Genomic DNA, 20,928 nt, shown 5'->3' with positions numbered 1-20,928 from the left:
AAGCAAACATCGGCCACCAGTCCCTGCGCTTAGATTCGCCTCTTTAATATATTTCCTCCAACAAGGCAATTCCCAATCCCCAAACGCGTTACACCATTGCTTGAAAAAGCTATTTACACATATCCCATCGTAACCTCCCTCCCCCTTGTCAAGTAAGGCCCCAAGTGGTGGAGCGGCCCCTGATGTGACCATCAGACGCAGTCAAGGGAAGTCTCTGGCAGCCTTTATAGTGGAATGGATGGATGAGGGGTGACGGACACTGTGATGGTTTCTGATTGGTTTAAATCGCATCCCTGATGAGGTAACAAGGTGGAGCTGGTGGATTAGATCTAATCCACCCCCACCTGTGTAGCTAGAAGCGCTTCATCTGGCGGCGCTCCTGGCGGCGTTGCTTCTTCTCATTTGGCTCCTGGGTGGCAGCTGAAGAGTCGGCCGTGAGCCAGGGCCCCAGGATGTTCACCCACAGGAGGTAGAGAGCCCGTCCTGGAGCCTACAAAGCACAACAGGCCGCAAACTCAGTTACTGTAGGACGCCGCTCAGCTACCAGGTAACGCGGAGCTCTGGTGAAGCTGATTCTACATCCAGAATTGGACACGACACCTGGTCTAGGTCTTTATTTACGTTAGTGCTGGGGACCTAGATACGTGCCACAATCAATGGGAGCTGCAGGGGCTCAGCACTTTTGAGAACCACCCACTTATTTAGGGGCCTAAATATAGACTTGAGGCCTAATGATTGTAGCCTACTTATGAAAATCTTGGCTTCAGTTCCTAAGATCTCCAAAGACCAGGTCCCACTTCCCAGAAATGGGCTCACCCCCATTCCCGGAGGACTGCCCCTAGGAATAAGAGAATATGGGCTACTCCATTTTAACGCTTATTCAATTCAGTCTGCTCCCCACGACAAGATGCCCAATGCAGGGGTCAGACACGAGGCTGCTCCACCGAAAAAGGAAAATGTTCTGAGTTACCTTTTAGCAAGCCAGCCATTTATAATGGGTGGCTTCTGCCACACATACCCACTGGTGACAAAGCTAGGTAATAACCAGTTTGGGGGTTTTAATCAGTCTGTGCAGGAAGTTGTGTTTCAATATATGTCTGCCTGTGCCAAGTGTTAAAGCCATTGATAAGTTAGAAGGGTCCAAAAAAAAAAAATTGATTTTCAGGGGTGCTGAGCGCTCAGCACACATGTAAAGTATCACAATGCACATCCCAAGACAGCTTGGACTCTGCCCCAAATGCCCCTCCCCCATCTATCATTGCCCTCTGGACCTCTCACTGTCCAAGGGCTTTCAGAGAGGTGGCATCCAAACCTCATCAGGCCTCAGCATTCCCGTGCAAAATGGCACTCTCTCTTCTGGAGAAGATTAGGGGAGGGCTGCATGATTTACCAAAAACCAGCTCTAGGCTGGGAAGGGAGGGTAAGAAATGAAATGGAAATAAGGTGTAAACAGCAAGAGTAGTTAAACATTGGGACAATTTACCAAGGGCTGTGATGAATTCTCCATCCCTGGCAATTTTTAAATCAAGACTGGCCATTTTTCTAAAAGATCTGCTCTGGGAATTATGTTGGGGCAGGTCTCTGGCCTGTGCTATACAGGTGGGCAGACTCGGTCCTTCTGGCCTTGGAACCTATGAAATGGAGCAGAGCTGGAAGGGAGAGCAAGGCAAAGTTTGAATCTGGGGGTACGGAGAAAGGCCCAAAAGACTTACCAAGAGCCAGAAGTACCAGACATAGAGGGAGAAGCAGCTGAGCACTTGGACAATGGCTGTCAGTAAGATCACATCCTTGAGGTGCCTGAGAGGGACAGTAAAAGCAACAGGTTAATTGCACTGGGCCAGGGCCGGCTTTCTGTACTGAACATCTGCAGCTGCAAACCCTGTCGTTAACACTGCAATTCTGCTGCCACTACAAAGCTACTGGTCTCCCCTACAGCCCTTCCCAATTCTCCTTTGGCCAGGGACATTCCCATGGCTTTGGCTTAGCCCACGGGACCTGTGTGTTAGGGCCTCGGAGAAATAGCGTCCTCTGGATTAACTACAATTGACTGAAGACTCAAACAGGGCCTCGGGCTCCCAGAGGAGGGGCAGGGCAGGCCTGGCTGAATGGGAGAAAAAACGATCAACGCTGTTATAGGCGGCTATGTGTGAATTTTGGCCTGTGTTCTGCATGAAGCCTGCTCGCTCACAGGACCCAGACTGGCAGACTAGGAGAGGTGTTAAACTTCATGGTGCAATCCCATGCCATAGCAGCTAGCCCCTCACCATACACTCTCCATCTCTATACACAGCTGCTGAGCTAACACGACGCAGCATCCCAGGGATAAACATACCCCAACGGCCACAAACTGAGCTGGAGGGACAAGTGCCCATTACACATCTGACCCCACGCCAGGTTCCCCCCACCCCCTTTGATTTTCCACACACAAAACCATTGAGGTAACACTCAGACGTAGAGAGCCATTGGCAGGGGTCGGCTGAACACCAGCTTTGATTACACAGTCGCAGCTCTCACAACAGCATGATCCGTTTGTCTTCTACACAGCTCAGACACACGTAGATTGTTGTAAAGTGCATAGAAGAGAAACACAACCCCCTGCACTCACATGAAACAACACGTACTAGAGTAAGAAGCCAACAGGCTGGCATACAGACAGTGCACCAGCAAAAATTAGCACGTCTCACTGTGGGCAGCGCCGCGTGGAGTACGCTTAGCTACCCAGCATTTGGAAACAGCTTCTCTGAGTGCTGGTCTGGACCCGACCACACATCACCTGAGCACCTTGCAAACAGGACCACAGTCCCTGGGGACTGAACCTAGATCTCCCAAGCAACAACTGCCTACACCACATCCTCTCTCATCCTCGAGGAACGTACAAAATCCTCTTCGGGGTTAGACGGGACACTGGAAATACATTTCAGATCAGTACGGTACAAAAAGCAGTTTCAAGTCAGCATTTCTTCCTGTGGCAAAGTCAAATGGCACAGGACTGTCAGATGACAGGGAAGTGTAACAGTGCTTCTTGGAGCGCTTCAAATGGCAAACTGACATGAACTGAACAGCTGAGAGTATGGCACATTAGTCCTAACACTGCGTAGTTCTGACCCTACTGGAAAAAAGGGCACAGTCAAATACTGGAAAACCCTGAGATCACATCACTGGAGACTATTCCAATGCATAAACACAAGGGGGCAGAGTGGAGCAGTAAACCATAACGTTGCATTTGGTGACTTCTTAGCGCATCTATGCTGCATTAATAGCATATTTTTGCATGCACTATTATTTATCTTGGACAACAATTATTCCAGGCAGTGAAGCACAGTGTGTCAGGCAAGTACGAACTCTCTCTCTGCTGCCCAGGCAAAAGTAACTCAGAACACTTACACGTTCTATCTTTCCTGTTACATGAGCTGTGGATTCAAGGGACAAATACAATCATCTACCTTCACTTTTTAGAACAAGCCAGTAAAAGCTCCATCCCTGCCAATCATCTTCCCTGCCACTCCCAATCACACAGCTGTACTGCGAAGCACCAAGCCATGTGTGTAACCTGGTGCTTTATCACTGGGCAATTGTTTGGATGGATATAGTACTAGGAGGATTTCAGAAACGATCAGGTGGTTCCGTTGTTTCACTACCGCTCTGCCCTGTACAGCGTGCGCCACACAAAGGCCCCAGCAAGCTTTCCAGAGGTAAGCAGTCAATGAGGAGAGTAAGAGAGATATTAAGTAGTAAGGAGACAAGGGAGAAACCAACTGGGTGCTGTGGCGATACCCAGGATGGTTGCACCAGAAGCTATAGTGCAAACGGCCTTTGCACCAACGCACGAGCAGTTTCTTTTTCTGGTGGTAGCCAACTGCCTCTTCCCCCGCCTCTCCTTGCCTGAGTCCTCCCTTGCACAGAAAGTTTGAGAAAGTCTTTGGTTCAGCTGCAATGTCAACTTTGCCAACATGAGCAATAGACACAATGGAAGGGCAACAGGAGGAGTCACAGAGTTGTGCTGGCAACAGTGCAGTCAGGTTGGGATAGTTCTGCCGTTCTAAGCCCCTGGTTCCCACATGTCAGCGGGGCCCTTAACATTCAATGCTGCAGACATGCCCTCGGGGAGGGGATGCCACCCTGGGCCTCCCAGTGGAATTCAGTTTTTCCCCTCAGTGTTTTCCACAGAATTTTAGTTCCAGGTTTAAAAAATTGCCATTTCTCGCCTGTCCATCAGAAGGGGGCCTCCTGAACATACAGCAACGCGGCGCCATCTGCCCAAGCCTGCATGTTAACCCCCTCTGATTGTCCCGGCACCAGCCGACACGCCGCGACAGACCACTATGGCGACTCACCACCGTACCGTAGAGGGCACCACATGAAGGAGTTAGGGAGGTAAAAGGTTAAACGGTTAACATTAGGCTTACCATTAACAGACCTTAACCATGAACCCTCAGCCCCCAGCCCAGCCAGTTAACTGGTTAAACGATATAATTTTAATTTTAATCGTTTAACTGGTTAACATTTTAAACGATATTTACATCCCTAGGAGTGAGACTTTTCGTGTACTCCCCCACACTGATACTTACCCAGCTCACCCCCGGAGCAGACTGCCTGCCCCACCAGCCCCTCTCACTGCCTGGCTCTCTTCCCCCTGGGAGCACCCCAGGCCCAAGAACAGGTCCCCATTGAGCTGGGCACTGAACACACACACACACACACACACACACAGTCCATGCCCCAGAGAGCTGACAATCTAAACAGAGCAGACAGATGCAGGGTTGGGGAAGGGACAGACAGACAACCAGAATGCTTCACCTGGGATGGTGAGGACCTGTAACAAAGACTTGACAAACAGGTAGAGTAGATTGAGGGAGGGGACTGACTCTCTCTGGACAGCGTGGGGCTGGATCTCTGAGGACAGGCCAGAGAGCAAGGACTTGCTCTTGACTACACACTATTAATTGCCTAGTCTTTCCTGTAAGCAAGCTGAAGGTGCCTTACCTAGCTTAGCTCAGATGTATAAATCCAGGTCCGTTAAGCAAGCTTGCTTTTCTTTTAATTCCGTTTTCTCTGTTTTTAATAAGTCTTACTTTGTTCTAAGGAAACAACTCTTGGGTAGGTGTTTCAGGCAGCCAGTCCAAGGAAAAGAACCCTATAACCTTGGAGAGGGTAAAGATTTTATGCACCCTAAACACTCTGCTCAGCCAAAGGGCAGGGGAAGAGCTGTCCTCCGCTAGTGAATGTAACCCCCAGGAGAGAAGCCAAAGGGCAAGGGAGGAGTTGGTGGAGCAGCTGGGTACTGTCGCCCATCCAGCCTAGTGAAGGCCCTGGGCGCGTCATTATCTGAGTCCAGCACACTTCCTGGGGTGTCCCGTTACTCACTTCCTGGAGGCAGAGCTAGATGTTCAAGCAACGAGGACAGTTCGACCGATTCTTGGGAAATGACAAGAATGATTAGAAAAGGAAGTTTCCCACTGGGGAGAGCAAGTGAGCTCTGTGGGATGGTCTCAGAGCTGAGGCTCTGCTATGCTTCTTCCCATGCTCTCTGGGGTAAATGGGTCTGTGTACGCGTTCAGGCAGCAGGTCCTGCTCACCTGGACTCGTGTGGGTGTGGACACTCACTCTGCCATCCCCTGCTCCATATTCAGGTCAATTCCCCCGTCAGCAAGGTTGCCATCGTCCGTGAAAGACGCCTTTGCCATGGAGCTCATGGAGCGGTAACTGGCACTGTAGATCACCATGCTAAACACAAAGGCAACCTGCAACAAACAAATAAAGGTCAGCCATGAAAGCAACGAGTCCACAGGTCCCAAGGTAAAACAGCAGGTGCAGAGCCCCAGAGCAATTATTTGTACTGACATTTCTGATCAGTGAAGATGTTCTCGTCTCAGGTGGGTAAAAGCCCCTTAACCCCACACACGGTGTCTGTGTGTCCAGGGAAACATGGCTTATGCACTGCCTACCAGAGCAACCTGGAAACAATGAGGAGGCATCAGGCCCAAGACAGTGTGAGTGAATGCCAAACTCCACACTAACCCCAACAGGAGATCTGAGGCTCACTGTTTGAACATCCAGTAAAGATTCCTCACAGCCCCAGGGAGAAGCAGAAGGAAGGGCGAGAGAATGGAACAAATACCCCACCAGGTGTTACCCCCTCGCTTCCTCCACCCTGAAAAGGGAAGGATCAGAGATCAGGGACTTACCCAGGTCCAGAAGGAGGCTGTTGTGTAGAAGATCACCAGGTTCACAACTGCATAAATGGCCTGAACACAAGAGAAATAAAGCCAAGCAGCCAGAATCAGCGAGTGTGAGGGGAAGGAACACATCAGGGACGGGACAGCTTTGGGCCTTCTCCCAATATGCTATCATGAAAAATGGCCTGAGTCTCAGAGAGTCACCCCCACTTGCAATAGATCTTGCAGAAGCAGGCAAGGTGTCCTACGACGCTGGAAAATGAAAGCTCCAGAGAGCTCCCTGGCGTCAGAAAGCTGAAGCTGGATTCAGACAGTTTTCAGAGCTAGGCAAGCCACAAGCCTATGAGCTGGCTCCAGCAGAGCAGAAATGTTAGTCTGACTAGGGGTGAAAGCTTTAAGGTGAAGGAAAGCTCCTTGCTTTCCTGGTGCCAGTTCTTAGCTCCTTCCTGCCCAATATGCTGGGATTTACCTTTCCAGCCAATAGCTGCAGACAATTCATGGCCCTAGAAGACTGTTGGAGAGAGACACTTACGTTAGCACCAAGGATGATCCGCAGGTAGAATTTCAGAGTCTCCTTGTTCTCTTCAAAAATCTGCTTTTTGCCTTTGGTTCCCACCTTCCCCTTTGGCTAGAAAAAGAGTGCAGTCTTTAACACATACATCCTTACACCCCTCTGCTCACATCTCAATCCCTTCTCCAAAGCTCCTCCTGCCTACACCCCCTCCACAACCCACTGTCACTGATCCCAAAGGCAGTGCTGTTGAGGCCTGGAGTAATTACAGAGAGTAGTCATTTAGCTGCTTTGAGTGTGGAGGAACCAGAAACTGAGTGTTCTTTTCCTATGGTACTAAAGAGGAAAAAAATAAAATCTCTGTTCTGTCCTGCCATCGTTGGGCGAGTTCTTGTACACATGTATAATTTGCTTGTAGGACTGTAGGTTTCTTGCCCCAGCTGTTGTAGCTGGCCATTAAGATTAGGCCCCTGGCTTTGCTTCCATATTCCAGGATGGGTTGGATTATGCTGTCAGGTCATTTTCATAGTAGTTTTCTGGTGGTCGATATTTATCCTGGGGCTTTTGTTAATGGCACATAAGTCCTACAGGTGTCTTCTGCTCCTGTGTTTGTCAGCAGTCTGCACTTCCGAGGCCCCTCTAGGTAGAGCTGTGTGGGTTCTACATAGTTTAGTCAGCTTGTCTTTGGGCATTTTGTAGATTTTTTGTTTACCCTAAATTGACTTGCAAAGTTCAAATATTGCCATATGCTTCTAACAGCTGTCAGTTTCTCTGGAGGGCAGCTTATGTGGGTGAGCATATCATCCCCCGAGAGCAGTTTCTACCTCTCTTGTTCAGCCGGAGCCCTGGTTTGGAGAACTGTTCAGAGAGAGTTGGTCAGTCATTGATGTCTACAGGCTGGACAAGGCAAGGCTACATCTCTGCCACTCCCCTTTCTTTCCTGAAGGCCTCTATCTGCATGTTGTCTATTATAACCCTACCCTTGATGGATCCTTACACAGCTCTAAAGAGACAGTCAATTGAAGTCATGTCAATTAAGTAAACGAGCATCATGTTCTACATCCACCCCCGAGATCCCCTCACCATTTTCTGTGGTTTTACAATCACCGCCCCCCCCCCATCACCACCACTCTGCTGTGCAGCCCTCCTGGGGGAGCAGAGAGAGGGTCTCACGCAAGGAAACAGCCTCCTGTTTCGCTCTCAGGAGTGTCGAGGCCGAGAGGCTAGGCCAGGCCCGGGAGGGGGAGGCTAGAGGCGGACTGGGGGTACAGGCCAGGCCGGAGGAGGGCAGGGGGGCGGGCAGGAACAGGCCAAGCCCGGGACGGGCGGGCGGACTCAGACCAAGCCATGGTGGGGGCGGGGGGGAGGGAGGCCTGCCTAGGGCCACAGGCCCAGATGGGGGGCTCAGGCCAGGCCCGGGTGGGGGCTCAGGCCAGGCCACGGGGGAGGGGGACGGGCCACGGGCCGGGGGGCTCAGGCCAGGCCACGGGGGAGGGGGACGGGCCACGGGCCGGGGGGCTCAGGCCAGGCCACGCCACGGGGGAGGGGGACGGGCCACGGGCCGGGCCGGGGGGCTCAGACCAGGCCCGGGAGGGGGGGCTCAGGCCAAGCCGAGGGGGAGGGGCCACAGGCCGGGCAGGGGGCTCAGGCCAGGCCACGGGGGAGGGGGACGGGCCACGGGCCGGGCGGGGTCTCAGGCCGGGAAGGGACGGGGGGGGGCTCAGGCCGCCCCCGGCGCTTTGCGGGAGTCCCCAGCCGCCCCGCAGCCCCCTCACCGCCATTCCGGCTCCCCCGGCAGCAGCGACACCAACTCAGCAGCAGCGCAGCTTCCGGCGCCGGGTGCACGTCACCGGAAACGGAAAGGGCGAGGCCGCGCTGTGGGAAAGAGGCGGGGTACTGACTCCGCACCGGACTACCATTCCCAGCAGCCTCTGCGGCGTTGCCATGGTGAACCCGGAAGTGGCGGGGCAGAGCCCGGCAGTGAGTGGGGCTGGCGGACACGGGGGTGGGGTGGTAGGGACAGGGGTGAGTGACGGGCAGACGGGGGTGCGGGCAGCAGGACAGAGAGACGGACCGGTCTGGGGCAGTAGGACCGACAGACAGACGGGGTGGGGCAGTAGGACAGACAGACGGACGGGGGTGCAGGCAGCAGCACGGACAGACGGACGGGGGTGCGGCCGCAGGACGGACGGACGGACGGGGGTGGGGCAGTAGGACGGACAGATAGAGGGTGGTGCGGGCAGTAGGACGGACAGACGGACGGGGGTGGGGCCGCAGGACGGACAGACGGACGGGGGTGGGGCAGCAGGACGGACAGACGGACGGGGGTGGGGCAGTAGGACGGACAGACGGACGGGGGTGGGGCAGTAGGACGGACAGACAGAGGGTGGTGCGGGCAGTAGGACGGACAGACGGACAGGGGTGCAGGCAGCAGGACGGACAGACGGACGGGGGTGGGGCAGTAGGACAGAGACAGACGGGGGTGCGGGCAGTAGGACAGACAGAGAGACGGACGGGGGTGGGGCAGTAGGACGGACAGACAGACGGGGGTGGGGCAGTAGGACGGAGACAGACGGGGGTGGGGGCAGTAGGACGGAGACAGACGGGGGTGCGGGCAGTAGGACAGACAGACAGACAGGGGTGCGGGCAGTAGGACAGACAGACGGAGAGGGGTGCGGGCAGCAGGACAGAGAGACGGACGGGGGTGGGGCAGTAGGACGGACAGACGGACGGGGGTGCGGGCAGTAGGACGGACAGACGGACGGGGGTGGGGCAGTAGGACGGACAGACGGGGTGGGGGCAGTAGGACAGAGACAGACGGGGTGGGGCAGTGGGAGAGACAGACGGGGGTGCGGGCAGCGGGACAGACAGATGGGGTGCGAGCAGTAGGGCAGATGGATAGACAGGATGGGGGCATTGCAGAGGGTCAGGTGTTGATAGCTCTCTGTCTGGACTCCAGAGACCGAGGCGCTCGCCCAGACCAACCGAAGGGAGCAGCTGGGCCTGAGCAGGAGCAATCCGTGCTGGGGGTCCCAAAAAGGGGCAGATGCAGCTGCATGGAGATGCAAAGGCTCCCAGTGGAGGTAACACCTTCTGATGGCTCAGGCTGGACGGCAGTGGGCTGGATGGGGGCACTTCCAAGTCCCGTCAGCGTCTGGAAGGTTACAAGAGTTCATATGACTAGAACTGGGATTCAGATTAGGACAACACTCCTGTGTTTCCTTGGGCTTGAGGTTGGTAGTAGGCCCCAGCCTGTGTCATCTAAATGGGCTACTAGAATGTTATTGCTGGGGTCTGTGTGACCTGCATAGGTCCTGCTCTCCAGGGACAGGGACTCACTCCACCAGAATTGCTGCCCCCTCCTGGCTTCAGAGAGGGCAGTGGCTCTTTAGGGCTTATCACACCTTTACCACACGTTATAGCACAAATGTGTATGCCTCTGTGGCCACAGCCTGCAATAAAGACACTCCAAGTGCAGTGCTTGAAGGGATGCTGATGTTCAAAGCCAACTGCTAGAATCCCCAGTAAGTTGTTCAGGGTCCTTCTCTCTGATCACTAGTCTTTTGTAAGCAGGGTCCCACATGCTTCCCAGCCAGCTGGCTCTGGGTAGAATCTAGTCACTGCTTCTGGCTCAGGCACTCCTGGGCTCAGACCTCTTGGCTGAGGCCCTTGTTGGGATGTGGGATGCTGCCCCCTCATCCCTGAGACCTCCTGAGCCTCCCAGTATTCCCATTACCAAAACTCCAAATCAGCCAGCACCTCTCTCCTTGTTTTTTTTTTCCTTGTAAAGAGCCTCATTTATAGTAAGAAACATAAAACTCTATACACACGCAGCCCCTGAGCTCCACCTTAGCTGTGGTTACTCTGGCTTCTAGTTTGACCCCTTCAAGGACAATGTGACGGGAAAGCAAGGCACACAGGCTGAGCCAAGGAATTTTTAGCCACGGTACCTCTGCTGGTAAAGCACTTGAGAGGTGCAGATCTTTTAACTCAGCAGAAGTCCTGAGACACCCTCTTCTGTGGTCCAAACTTACCATTGGTCTGACGCAGCATGGCCATTCTTATGTACTTATGTTTGTTGGTTGTGGACATGAGGGGGGACATTATGGGGAGGACTTAGATATGGGGAACGCTCAGCCAACTGTAGGAGTTCTACCAACTAAGGGAGCTGTGAAACAGAGCTGGCACTCTGCTCCTGACGACATCCCTCTCCCCACTGGGGTGCTCAGCTTTGTGCCAGCACTTTCACCTGCCCTGGGACTGGGTGGGTGATCCTGGTGCTTAGCCCTGAGAACGCCAGGTCTGGCTGGCTGGTTCCTTAGCCACCCAACAGTCAATAGAAGCACTTTTGTGCGTGGACAGTAGGTATATTTCAATCAACCAAAGGAGAGCAAATGTTCCGTGTCTCAGTAAAGGGCTAATCCTGCAAGGTGCTGCATGCCTTTTATTGGGTGTTGAGCATCATCAGTTTCCTTTTGATTTCACTGGGATAACCTGGACTTCAGTGGGAGCTGAGAGTGCTCAGCATTCTGCAGGATGTGGCTCTGTCTATGTTAGAGACCTTTGGATCAAGAGATTGGTGTAAGTTTAAAAAGCACACAAGGTATTCAGCCATCTTCTGTACAGTGAGCATAGTGCTGTGTGGAAACACCCTTTAGAGGCGTCATTAAGGATGCTGATAAGAGTAGCTAACGTACAGCTCTGCTATGATCCGGAGTCCAAAGTACCAAACCGTAACAAGCAATAGACTGGCAGAACAGCTTCACTAGAATTTTCCAGACTGCTTATCTGCCTTTATTACCTGTCCTCCATCAGCTTCCCTCTCTGCCTTTGATCCCCTGTGGGACTCGGTGATGATACTATCACTCTTAGACCAGGCCCTGGGCTGCAGCCCCCTGTGGACTGACGACGCTCACGCTGCCAGTGTGATGGGGTTCGGCGCTTGTGGGTCTTCCCTTGGGGAGCTAGTGACACCTTCTCTCAGACCAAAGCAGTGTTCGTGTGACCACAGGATCCAAGCAGCGCATAAGAGAAAAAGGGATTTTACAGCAACAAAAGTCTACACATCTAGAGTCCTTACCAGTGGGGGGCAGACTGTTCCCCATAACATTTCCCTCCAGCACGACCCCTGTCCTTAGAGCCAGCCAAAGGCCTTTCTTGGCAGTTTCCTGCGTTTGGAAACAGTTGCCCAGAACAGTTCAGTGAGCTCTGCCGACAGTCAGGCTGGAACAGCCAAGAGAAGGGCTCTTGCCTTGGCTCTCAGGTGCTTGCAGGGACCCACCCCACATTTGCCTGGGTAAGCCCCACAGTGGCCTGTTCCTGATGCAGTGCAAAGTGGGAATGTTCTGTAATGGTTTTATGAAGGATATGCATGGCAGTGACTCACTGAGTGTGGATTGCCATCCCATGGCACAAAAGAGTTAACTCTACACCTAGGGCAGAGCAGGAGCCCTGCAGTTTGTGTCACAGAACTGCCTGGGGTGGGATGAATGGGGCATTAAAGGACTGGCTGAAGCTGACCCATATCAGTGGGGGATCCAGATGGCAAGGGGAGGCCCAAGGACGTGGAATCTCTGGAAGGTGGAACATGTGACCTCAGCATGGGTTGGCAGGAGGGGGATCAGAGCTGGCTTTTGGAGAGACTCAACAGCTCTCACCTGCGACTGACAAAGAGGCGACAGAGGGCGAGGGCCAGAAATGGATCCCAGAGCAGCGTGGCTGGGTGAACGCTGGCTTGGCCAGGATGGACCATGTCTTAACCTTTGCTTGACTGTACTCACCTAAGGACTTCCCGCTGCTGTCTTCTGGGTGACTAACAAAGCCTCCTCTGCCTGGTGTCACTGCAAACACTGGCTGAGGTGCGCTGGTCCCAGAAGAGTGTAAAGGTCTCTGACCAGGAGTCTGTCTCAGTTAGACTCGCTGGGGCGGAGCTCATGGTGTGACGCAGGAGCGCTGGAGCCCAGAGCGTCAGTCTTGGAAGCATTGAGGCTGCCTGGCCAACTCTGAAGGAACAGTGAGACCCCTTGCAGGTCTGGCACAGCGAAGGGGTCCTTCCAAGGAGCTGTTTAAAAGCTGGAGTGTCTCCTGTGGATCCATGAAAACAGGCAGTTCCAAATCCATCACAGACCCCTCCCAGACCACGTAGGTTTGTCCACCATGTAAGCAGGCCACGCTGTTTCTGCATAGGCTTTTCCAGCCACTCTTGGGCCTCTCTGTCCTTCAGTGTGCAGTCACAAGATTCTGATCAAGGAATGAAAACAACATGGATGTTTCAAACTCAGTAACTACAACTTCTCTGCTGGAGCCAAACAAAATCCTAAACCCAGCTGGCCTTCCTCGCATTACAACTGTGCTGAGTATTCCTTCAGTTCTGTCAGTCAGTGCACACCCTTGAGACAGCACCAGCCAAAGTGGACATGAAATGTTACAGGGTGCAAAGGAGGTTGGGAACTGTGCCTGCAAGCATACTAGGATAAAGCATTCCTCACTTCCTGTCCTAAATGCTTGGGCAGCATCTCTGTGCATGCCGAGCTGCTGGGTCCCACCACAGAAATGGTCACACTTCAGGGTGCGGTGAGGTAATCCTCATTTCTCCTCAGAGCCATGTGCATGGGAAACTTGATCTGAATTCTTCAGCACTCCCATGCAGCAGCCTGGGAATTGGGCAGAAGCTTCAGAGAAATTAAAACAAACAGAGAAGTGGTCTGTTGATTCATTAAATAGGACAACGAATCATCGAACCAGTGCAGCGTCTCTGGGTTGTTGAATTTGATCATTTGATTTTGCGCTGTCTCAAAGTTGACAGCATACTCAGAGTTTTATGTTGACCATATAGCATGACATTGTGGAAGTTGTCTAGGGGAAGCTGACTCCTTTGGCACCAGGGTAGGGAACAGCTGGGGCTTTTGCCTCCTGGGAAGGAGAGAGAGGCAGTTTGGGATTGTGGGATACAAACGTGAGCTGGAAGTTTCTGCTGAAATTGTCTGGAGTGAGACAGTTCACCATACTGACAATTAGATTAGCATTTCAGAGCTCAGAAACCATCGGTATGGACAAGGTAGTTCGCACCTCGCAGACACAGGCAGACCCCAAGGGTCGGTCTTGGGCCGGTTTTGTTCAATATCTTCATAAATGATCTGGAGGATGGTGTGGATTGCACTCTCAGCAAATTTGCAGATGACACTAAAGTGGGAGGAGTGGTAGATACGCTGGAGGGTAGGGATAGGATACAGAGGGACCTAGACAAATTAGAGGATTGGGCCAAAAGAAATCTGATGAGGTTCAACAAGGACAAGTGCAGAGTCCTGCACTTAGGACGGAAGAATCCCATGCACTGCTACAGACAAGGGACCGAATGGCTCGACAGCAGTTCTGCAGAAAAGGACCTAGGGGTTACAGTGGATGAGAAGCTGGATATGAGTCAACAGTGTGCCCTTGTTGCCAAGAAGGCCAATGGCATTTTGGGATGTATATGTAGGGGCATTGCCAGCAGATCGAGGAACATGATCGTTCCCCTCTATTCGACATTGGTGAGGCCTCATCTGGAGTACTGTGTCCAGTTTTGGGCCCCACACTACAAGAAGGATGTGGAAAAATTGGAAAGAGTCCAGCGGAGGGCAACAAAAATTGTTAGGGGACTGGAACATATGACTTACGAGGAGAGGCTGAGGGAACTGGGATTGTTTAGTCTGCGGAAGAGAAGAATGAGGGGAGATCTGATAGCTGCTTTCAACTACCTGAAAGGGGGTTCCAAAGAGGATGGATCTAGACTGTTCTCCATGGTAGCTGATGACAGAACAAGGAGTAATGGTCTCAAGTTACAGTGCGGGAGGTTTAGGTTGGATATTAGGAAAAACTTTTTCATTCGGAGGGTGGTGAAACACTGGAATGCGTTACCTAGGGAGGTGGTGGAATCTCCTTCCTTAGATATTTTTAAGGTCAGGCTTGAGAAAGCCCTGGCTGGGATGATTTAGTTGGGGATTGGTCCTGCTTTGAGCAGGGGGTTGGACTAGCTGACTTCCTGAGGTCCCTTCCAACCCTGATATTCTATGATGCTATGATCATGGCATCAATTATGCTGTGTTCTTATTTTAAAGATTTTCTTTGTCCCGGTGAGAAATGCAGGTCTCTGGCTGTGGAACCACTGCATAGGTGGGGCCCTGTTCCTGATTTTTATTGCAGTGAAATCTCAGAGCACGGGACGTTCTGGGCGTGTTCAGGAAGATGGGTGTGACAGCCCTTCAGAGACTTCGCCACGTGGCAGAAGTTTTTAAATGATTCCTTTCCAGCTTTGCCTCCCCTGGGCTGGTGCTGTGCAGTAAATCCCCTTTCCTGCAGAGGACAAGTGCACAAACCGGGGCCACGGCCCACAGACTGTACAGCAGCGTCTCAGAAACTGGAGCACGTCAGGCACTGCTGTTCTCCAAACACGGCTTCCCAGCAAATGCCCTAATTCTTCTGTGCTGCGCAAGTCCTGCTCTGGGGCCCTTCCCCATGCCTCTCCCATTCTCTTCCCAGGTCATCACCCACATCCTCAGCTTCTTGCCCATCGCTGACAGGAAGGAGGCCTCTCTGGTGAATCACACCTGGTACTTTGCGGCTCAGGACTCCCTGCGGCAGGTAAAGCCCACCCCTCCCTGCAGCCCTCATCCGTGCGGTGTGCCCACTGTCCCTGTCCCGCTGAGTCCCCGTGTGAACGGTTACAAGCCTGTGTTAATCGGACCCCTGCTTTGGATCCCACGTGTTGCCCAAGCAGCTGGCTCTGGGCAGAGTCCAGTCGCTACTTCAGCAGCAGGACTTCTAGGGCACCGTCCTCAGGGAAGACCTCTCGTGTGGCCCCTTCCTGGGACGAAAGATCCCACAGCCAACTGCCCCAGGCCCCAGAGCTGCTGCTGAGAGTTCCCAAGCCTCTGCAGCCACTCTGCACAGTCTCCCAGGGCCCCACCTGCCTGTAGGCTCTCTGGGTGGCAGTACAACCCCTGGGCACCGTGTGGCTGTTAAAGCAAGGGCAGCAGCTTTGCAAGGAACTTCGTAACACCCCCCCTTTACTCTTAGACAGCGCAGGAGAGTTACAGAGCCAGGCCAAGCGCGTACCTGAATGCAGTCCCCCCACAGAGTCTGTCCCCCACCCCCACTCACCCTGCAGCTCTCGCCCCATTCCACCCCCTCGGCTCACTGCAGCACTTGCTCCCCCCAGGCTCATTCTGCAGTTCTTCCTCCCTCCCCACTCCACAGTGCTCAGGCAGTGCACATGCTTGCACTCCTATGGTCGCTCCCTGGGATCTGCACTCACCGCCTCATTCTGCACATGCTCAGTGTGCCCCCGACTAACGGGCGGAGGGGAAGACCGCTGTTCCCTGGCTGTGTCTCTGGAGCGTAGGGCACCTCCATTGTTGCCCCCAGACCCTAGGTTTTGGGCCTCAAGGCCTGTGCTAGCCTATGTCTCCAGTGCTTCCCCCAAGCCATCTCTCCCTGGAGCCCCGGACCGGGGGTGCCTTTGCTCTGCACTTCCCAGTTCCCAGGGCTGTCCTGTGCTCGTGGCAATAGCCTCTCCCCTTTCGGTTCCAGGAGAACATCCTGTACAACATCCCAGCCACCTCCACCTCCCTGGCTGCCATTGAGAGCCTGGCTAGACGGCGCGTGAGCTGCGTCAGCCTGACCAGCCTCGACGGCTCCACCGTTTCCCGGGACGTGATCCAGGCTGTCTCCTGTCACTTGGGGCCACATCTGCAGAGCTTGTCTCTGCGTGGGAGCAGCCTGACCGAAACATCATTCCTGCACCTCCTCCTTGCCTGCCCTTGCCTCTCCTCGCTGGATCTGAGTGGCTGCAACAGCCTCTTCATGTCTGGGACGCTGCTCTCCAAGCCAGAGACCATCGGCCAAGCCCGAGAAGCGCTGACCAATCTCCAGGAGCTGAACCTGGCCGGCCTGCGCTACCTGTCAGATCTCAGTTTCAACCGGCTGACTGGCTGCGCGCCGCGCCTGGCCAGACTCTCGCTGGCTCGCTGCCACCTCACCTTTGAGTTTGACCCCTACCGCGGGTCCAGCAACTACAACTCCACTGCCCTGCTGTCCTTCCGCAACCTCCTGCGGTTCCTGAAGGAGCGGGCCAGCAGCCTCCGGGCCTTGGACTTGAGTGGCACCAGCATTACCTTGCCAGCGATGAGGTCCCTGGTGCAAGTGGAGGGGCTGCGCCTGCAGGAACTCGTGCTGCAGAACTGCCGGGACCTCTCCAACGAGGCCGTCAGCCTCCTCTGTACGCACCAGCCCCACCTGACTGCGCTGGACCTCACCGGGTGCTCTGAGCTGTCCGACCGGGCCACCCTCGCTGTGTCAGCAGGGCTGCGAGCCCTGCAGAGCTTGCGCCTGGGGAAGCTCCAGAGGCTGACGGACGGGGGTTTCCTGGGCATTGCTGAGCTCCGGAGCCTGCAGAACCTGGACCTATCTGAGTGCAGCCTCGTGAGCGGCAGCGAGCTGGTGAAAGTGTGCTCCTCCCCTGAGCTGCGGCCTAACCTGGCCTCCCTCAGCTTTGCCTTCTGCTCTCTGCTCAGAGTAAGTTCCCCAATTCTTGCTATTGGCAGAGGGGGCAGGGCCCTGACGGGCAGCCCCTGCCTTTCAGTCCCAGACCCCTTCACCTGCAGGGGAGGCCCTGGCCGTGTGGGGCTCTCTCCTGCACAGAGCCTTGGCTCCTGGGCCTGGCCAACAGGGCAGGTTTGGCATGCTCAGTGCAGCTCTTTGGCTTCTCACTCGTTCCCTTCTCCTCCCCAGGATAGCTCTGTCCTCTCGCTGGCCAGGTCCCTAAGCCCCAGTCTGCGGGTATTAGATCTCTCCTCTTGCGTCTCCATCACCAACGTGAGCATCCAAGCGATTTCCTCCCACCTCCCCCAGCTGATTGTCCTGCGATTGGCCTGGTGCAAGGAGCTGACGGACTGGGGTCTCCTGGGCGCAGAGGAGCCCAGAGAGGAGTGTAACCATCGCAGAGAGGTGAGAGCCCACTCCCGAAGCTCAGGAGCCTGGCTGATGCCCATGGAGCGAAAGCCGAGGCAGTAGGGGCTCTCTCAGTGCTGCCAAGGGCCAGCCTGTGCCCAGACACAACATTAAGTGAGGTCACGAGGATGTTGGCAGCTCAGTCACAGCTCGGCACCTAGGGAGCCGGCATGGAACGGGAACGTGTGTGGGGTTGTTCTTCTCTCTGGGACACCCGGCCGAGTCCCTGACACAGCTCAGAGGATGGGAGGCCGAGAGCCCCCTGGGCTCAGCATCATGTCTGTTTTCTTGGCAGAAGGACACAGGGCCCCAGTTCAGCAGGAATTTTGGTAACATGGGATTCTTCCTGCCGCCTCTGCAGAACCTGGAGCAGGATCCCAAGGCCCTCAGCGACTCCTCCTGGAAGGAGTCCCAGAAGCAGCCCCGAGCCTCCCTGCAGGCACTACAGCATCTGCAAGAGCTCGACCTCATGGCCTGCAGCAAGCTGACTGACACCAGCATCACCAAGGTATGGAGAGCCCGGCTGTGGACTGGGGCTCAGCCAGCCCAGCAGCTGTCCCTCATATGCAGCCTGTACTCGAGAGAGATCCTCCTGGGCTGCATGTTCCTGTGTACACACCAGGGGAAACGCTGCCGGGCGCTAACAGCTCCCTCTCAGCACCGGATTATGTCACCACTGCCCACCAGGTGCCCACGTGACTCAGGGCACTGGGGTGGAGGAATCAGTCTCCGATCTGCCTCTCCAGCTTTGAGTGCTGCTGGGGAGCTGCAGTGTGGATGGGTGGGCCGTGCGCCAGGCTGCGTGGGTTCGAAGCTGTCCTGCCAGCAGAAAGCAACCCCCTCCTGCACAGCGCCAGCAGCGATACTGACCCAGGGGAGAGATTCGGGGGTAGGACTTCATTCCTCAGAGCTCCCTGGTGCCACGGCTCTGGGGGGAAGCCGGGCGGAGGACGCCTTTCCTCTCTTTCCAAACACTTTGTGCTCTGAAGTTTTCTTTGCAAGCCTTGCCCAGGACGGGAGCCGGTGGTGAAGATGTGCCCACCTGTGAGTCCCAGCACAATGGCTGTAATACTCTGGAAAGGTTCAGGCCAGCTCTGCCCAATGGGCTCTCATCCGTCTGTCCATCTAGGTTATCCGCTTCCCAGCCCTGAGGCAGCTTTCCCTCAGCTTGCTACCGGAGATCACTGACGCCAGCCTGGTGGCGGTGGCCAGGGGTTGCCAGAGCCTGGAGCAGCTGTCCATGAGTCATTGTGGAAAGCTGACGGACAAAGGCTTCATGGAGGCTGCTGGCTCTCTACGGAGACTCCAGCATTTCGTCATCTCTGGCTGCAGCCAGCTCACATGCCAGTAAGTATCGCAAGGCCTTCCTCTGATGCTGGCCTTCAAAGGGGGAGGTCCTCCCCCGGAGACCTGGCCCAGCCGGGGAGGGTCGCCCTGCCTGTCTCAGGCTGGGAGGAAGGGGCTGTCTTGAAGGGAGAGATCCCTGACTTGTCTCCTTTTCAGGACACTGATGGCCATCAGCAGGGAGTGCAGACAGCTGAAGAGCCTGGATGTCTCCATGTGCCATGGGATCAGGATGGCTGATATTGAGCTTTTCCAGGTCCAGCTCCCCCTGCAGACGTGTGTCCATTCACGCTTTGTGGGTGGAGCAGATCTTTCCTTCACCCTGTGAGCGGGGCCAAGCGGCAGGCTCAGATCCCTCCTCGCTGGGCAGCTCGGAGAACGTCTGATGCTGCAGCTCAGGCCCTTCCCCACGGATGCTCTGCTGCTTCCCACCTCCTGCTCCCTGAGCTCCCAGCTGGGACACACGCCCATGGTGTCTTGGCCTGGGCTGGGGGTGAATGGGGTTTCTGTAACACCCCTTGGCCAAAGAGTTCGAGTGTCTAACACTAAGTGCAGCTGGGCCACTGGCAAGTTCTGGGTGTGCAAAGAACCCTTGAGACCCAGGCCAGGCCCTGAGCTCCCTCCCCCAGCCAGGGACAATCAGGCATGCCCCCAGACTCCCTTCGGAGGCAGAGCCGTTTGGAGACTGCCTTCCACTAGGGCCCTGGCCCCTCCAGGGGATCCCGGCTGGTCGCGCAGGGCTGAAACAGTGGCCACCCTTTGCCCAGCCCTAGGCCCCAAAACCAAGGCGCCTGCCCTGGGCCAGGTTCAGCCAGGGGGAGAGGGAGCTAAAGCCCCTTGAAGGGGTTGAGTGCTTCTTTCCTCAGCAGGACTGGGCAGCGAGAGCTGCTGTTCCATGCTGCGACTCCTCCAAGCCCCCCAGCCCCGTCTCCCCAGCACAGGACTAAGCCTAGTGGTGCAAAAAGGGTGGTGGGGGGCGAGGGGGAACTTCACTGCCTAAGTCCACTCCTTCCATTTTGGGAGGCAGAGTGGCATGGGAGATGTCTCACCGCCCGCTCTCCCCCTCCAGCGGCGGGGGAGGGGGGGGAATGTCTCACCGCCCGCTCTCCCCCTCCAGCGGCGGGGGGGGGGGGGGGATGTCTCACCGCCCGCTCTCCCCCTCCAGTGGCGGGGGGGGGGATGTCTCACCGCCCGCTCTCCCCCTCCAGCGGCGGGGGAGGGGGGGGAATGTCTCACCGCCCGCTCTCCCCCTCCAGCGGCGGGGGTTGGGGGGGATGTCTCACTGCCCGCTCTCCCCCTCCAGCGGCGGGGGTTGGGGGGATGTCTCACTGCCCGCTCTCCCCCTCCAGCGGCGGGGGTTGGGGGGGATGTCTCACTGCCCGCTCTCCCCCTCCAGCGGCGGGGGAGGAGGGGGGATGTCTCACCGCCCGCTCTCCCCCTCCAGCGGCGGGGGAGGAGGGGGGATGTCTCACCGCCCGCTCTCCCCCTCCAGCGGCGGGGGAGGAGGGGGGATGTCTCACCGCCCGCTCTCCCCCTCCAGCGGGTGGGGGGGAGGGGAGGGATGTCTCACTGCCCGCTCTCCCCTTCCAGCGGGTGGGGGGGGAGGGGAGGGATGTCTCACTGCCCGCTCTCCCCCTCCAGCGGCCGGGGGGGGGGGGGGGGGAGGGAGATGTCTCACCGCCCGCTCTCCTGTGCCAGGACAAAGCTCTGTGCTGCCTGCCCCCGCCGCACCAGCAGGCAAGGCTGCATCAGCTGCTTCCAGAGCACACGGGTCTGTCTCCCTTCCACTTGTTCCTTACTCCCTGCCACGACCCTCCCAGGAAACCAGCCCCCCTTCAGACTCCTCCAAAGCGACTCGTGGTGCCTTCGTACGGTGATGTAGACAGTGCTCTAATAAAAGCCTCTAATGTG

The 20,928-nt window shown here is 55.7% G+C and overlaps 2 protein-coding genes across 15 annotated transcripts in view; one reads left to right on the top strand and one right to left on the bottom strand.

The window, feature by feature from the left end:
- Positions 1 to 8,618, bottom strand: part of TMEM208 (transmembrane protein 208) — a 22,577-nt gene extending 13,959 nt beyond the window's left edge. For 4 of the 5 annotated variants that reach the window (XR_005222297.2, XM_037878154.2, XM_043526121.1 and 1 more), the window contains exons 1-5: positions 8,463 to 8,618; positions 6,709 to 6,804; positions 6,186 to 6,245; positions 5,605 to 5,741; positions 1,713 to 1,797 (exon numbers count right to left, since the gene is read on the bottom strand). Coding sequence is in view for 4 of the 5 variants with exons in the window: in XM_037878154.2 (XP_037734082.1) it covers positions 1,713 to 1,797; positions 5,605 to 5,741; positions 6,186 to 6,245; positions 6,709 to 6,804; positions 8,463 to 8,468 (384 nt within the window). In the remaining variant the exon portion in view is untranslated. Of the gene's footprint in view, positions 1 to 24; positions 491 to 1,712; positions 1,798 to 5,604; positions 5,742 to 6,185; positions 6,246 to 6,708; positions 6,805 to 8,462 lie in introns of those variants that run through there. The other variant, XM_037878155.2, reaches the window with a different exon arrangement.
- On the top strand, positions 8,557 to 20,928 carry LRRC29 (leucine rich repeat containing 29). 10 transcript variants are annotated; one of them, XM_043526119.1, is made up of 8 exons: positions 8,557 to 8,667; positions 9,647 to 9,770; positions 15,205 to 15,306; positions 16,255 to 17,238; positions 17,455 to 17,670; positions 18,035 to 18,181; positions 18,803 to 19,020; positions 19,177 to 20,928. In XM_043526119.1, the coding sequence occupies exons 2-8, from the start codon at positions 9,744 to 9,746 to the stop codon at positions 19,343 to 19,345; spliced, it is 1,863 nt and encodes a 620-aa protein (XP_043382054.1). In that variant the 5' UTR covers positions 8,557 to 8,667; positions 9,647 to 9,743; the 3' UTR covers positions 19,346 to 20,928. The 10 variants fall into 10 exon arrangements, with proteins under 10 accessions (XP_043382054.1, XP_043382053.1, XP_037734076.1 ...); XM_043526118.1 differs by having other exon boundaries at positions 17,969 to 18,181; XM_043526120.1 differs by lacking the exon at positions 8,557 to 8,667 and adding an exon at positions 8,669 to 8,712.

This window comes from Chelonia mydas, chromosome 12 (genome assembly GCF_015237465.2).
Source record: "Chelonia mydas isolate rCheMyd1 chromosome 12, rCheMyd1.pri.v2, whole genome shotgun sequence".
Classification (NCBI taxonomy): domain Eukaryota; kingdom Metazoa; phylum Chordata; order Testudines; family Cheloniidae; genus Chelonia; species Chelonia mydas.
Note: the sequence above shows the minus strand (reverse complement) of the source record. Positions and strands in the feature narration are given on the sequence as shown.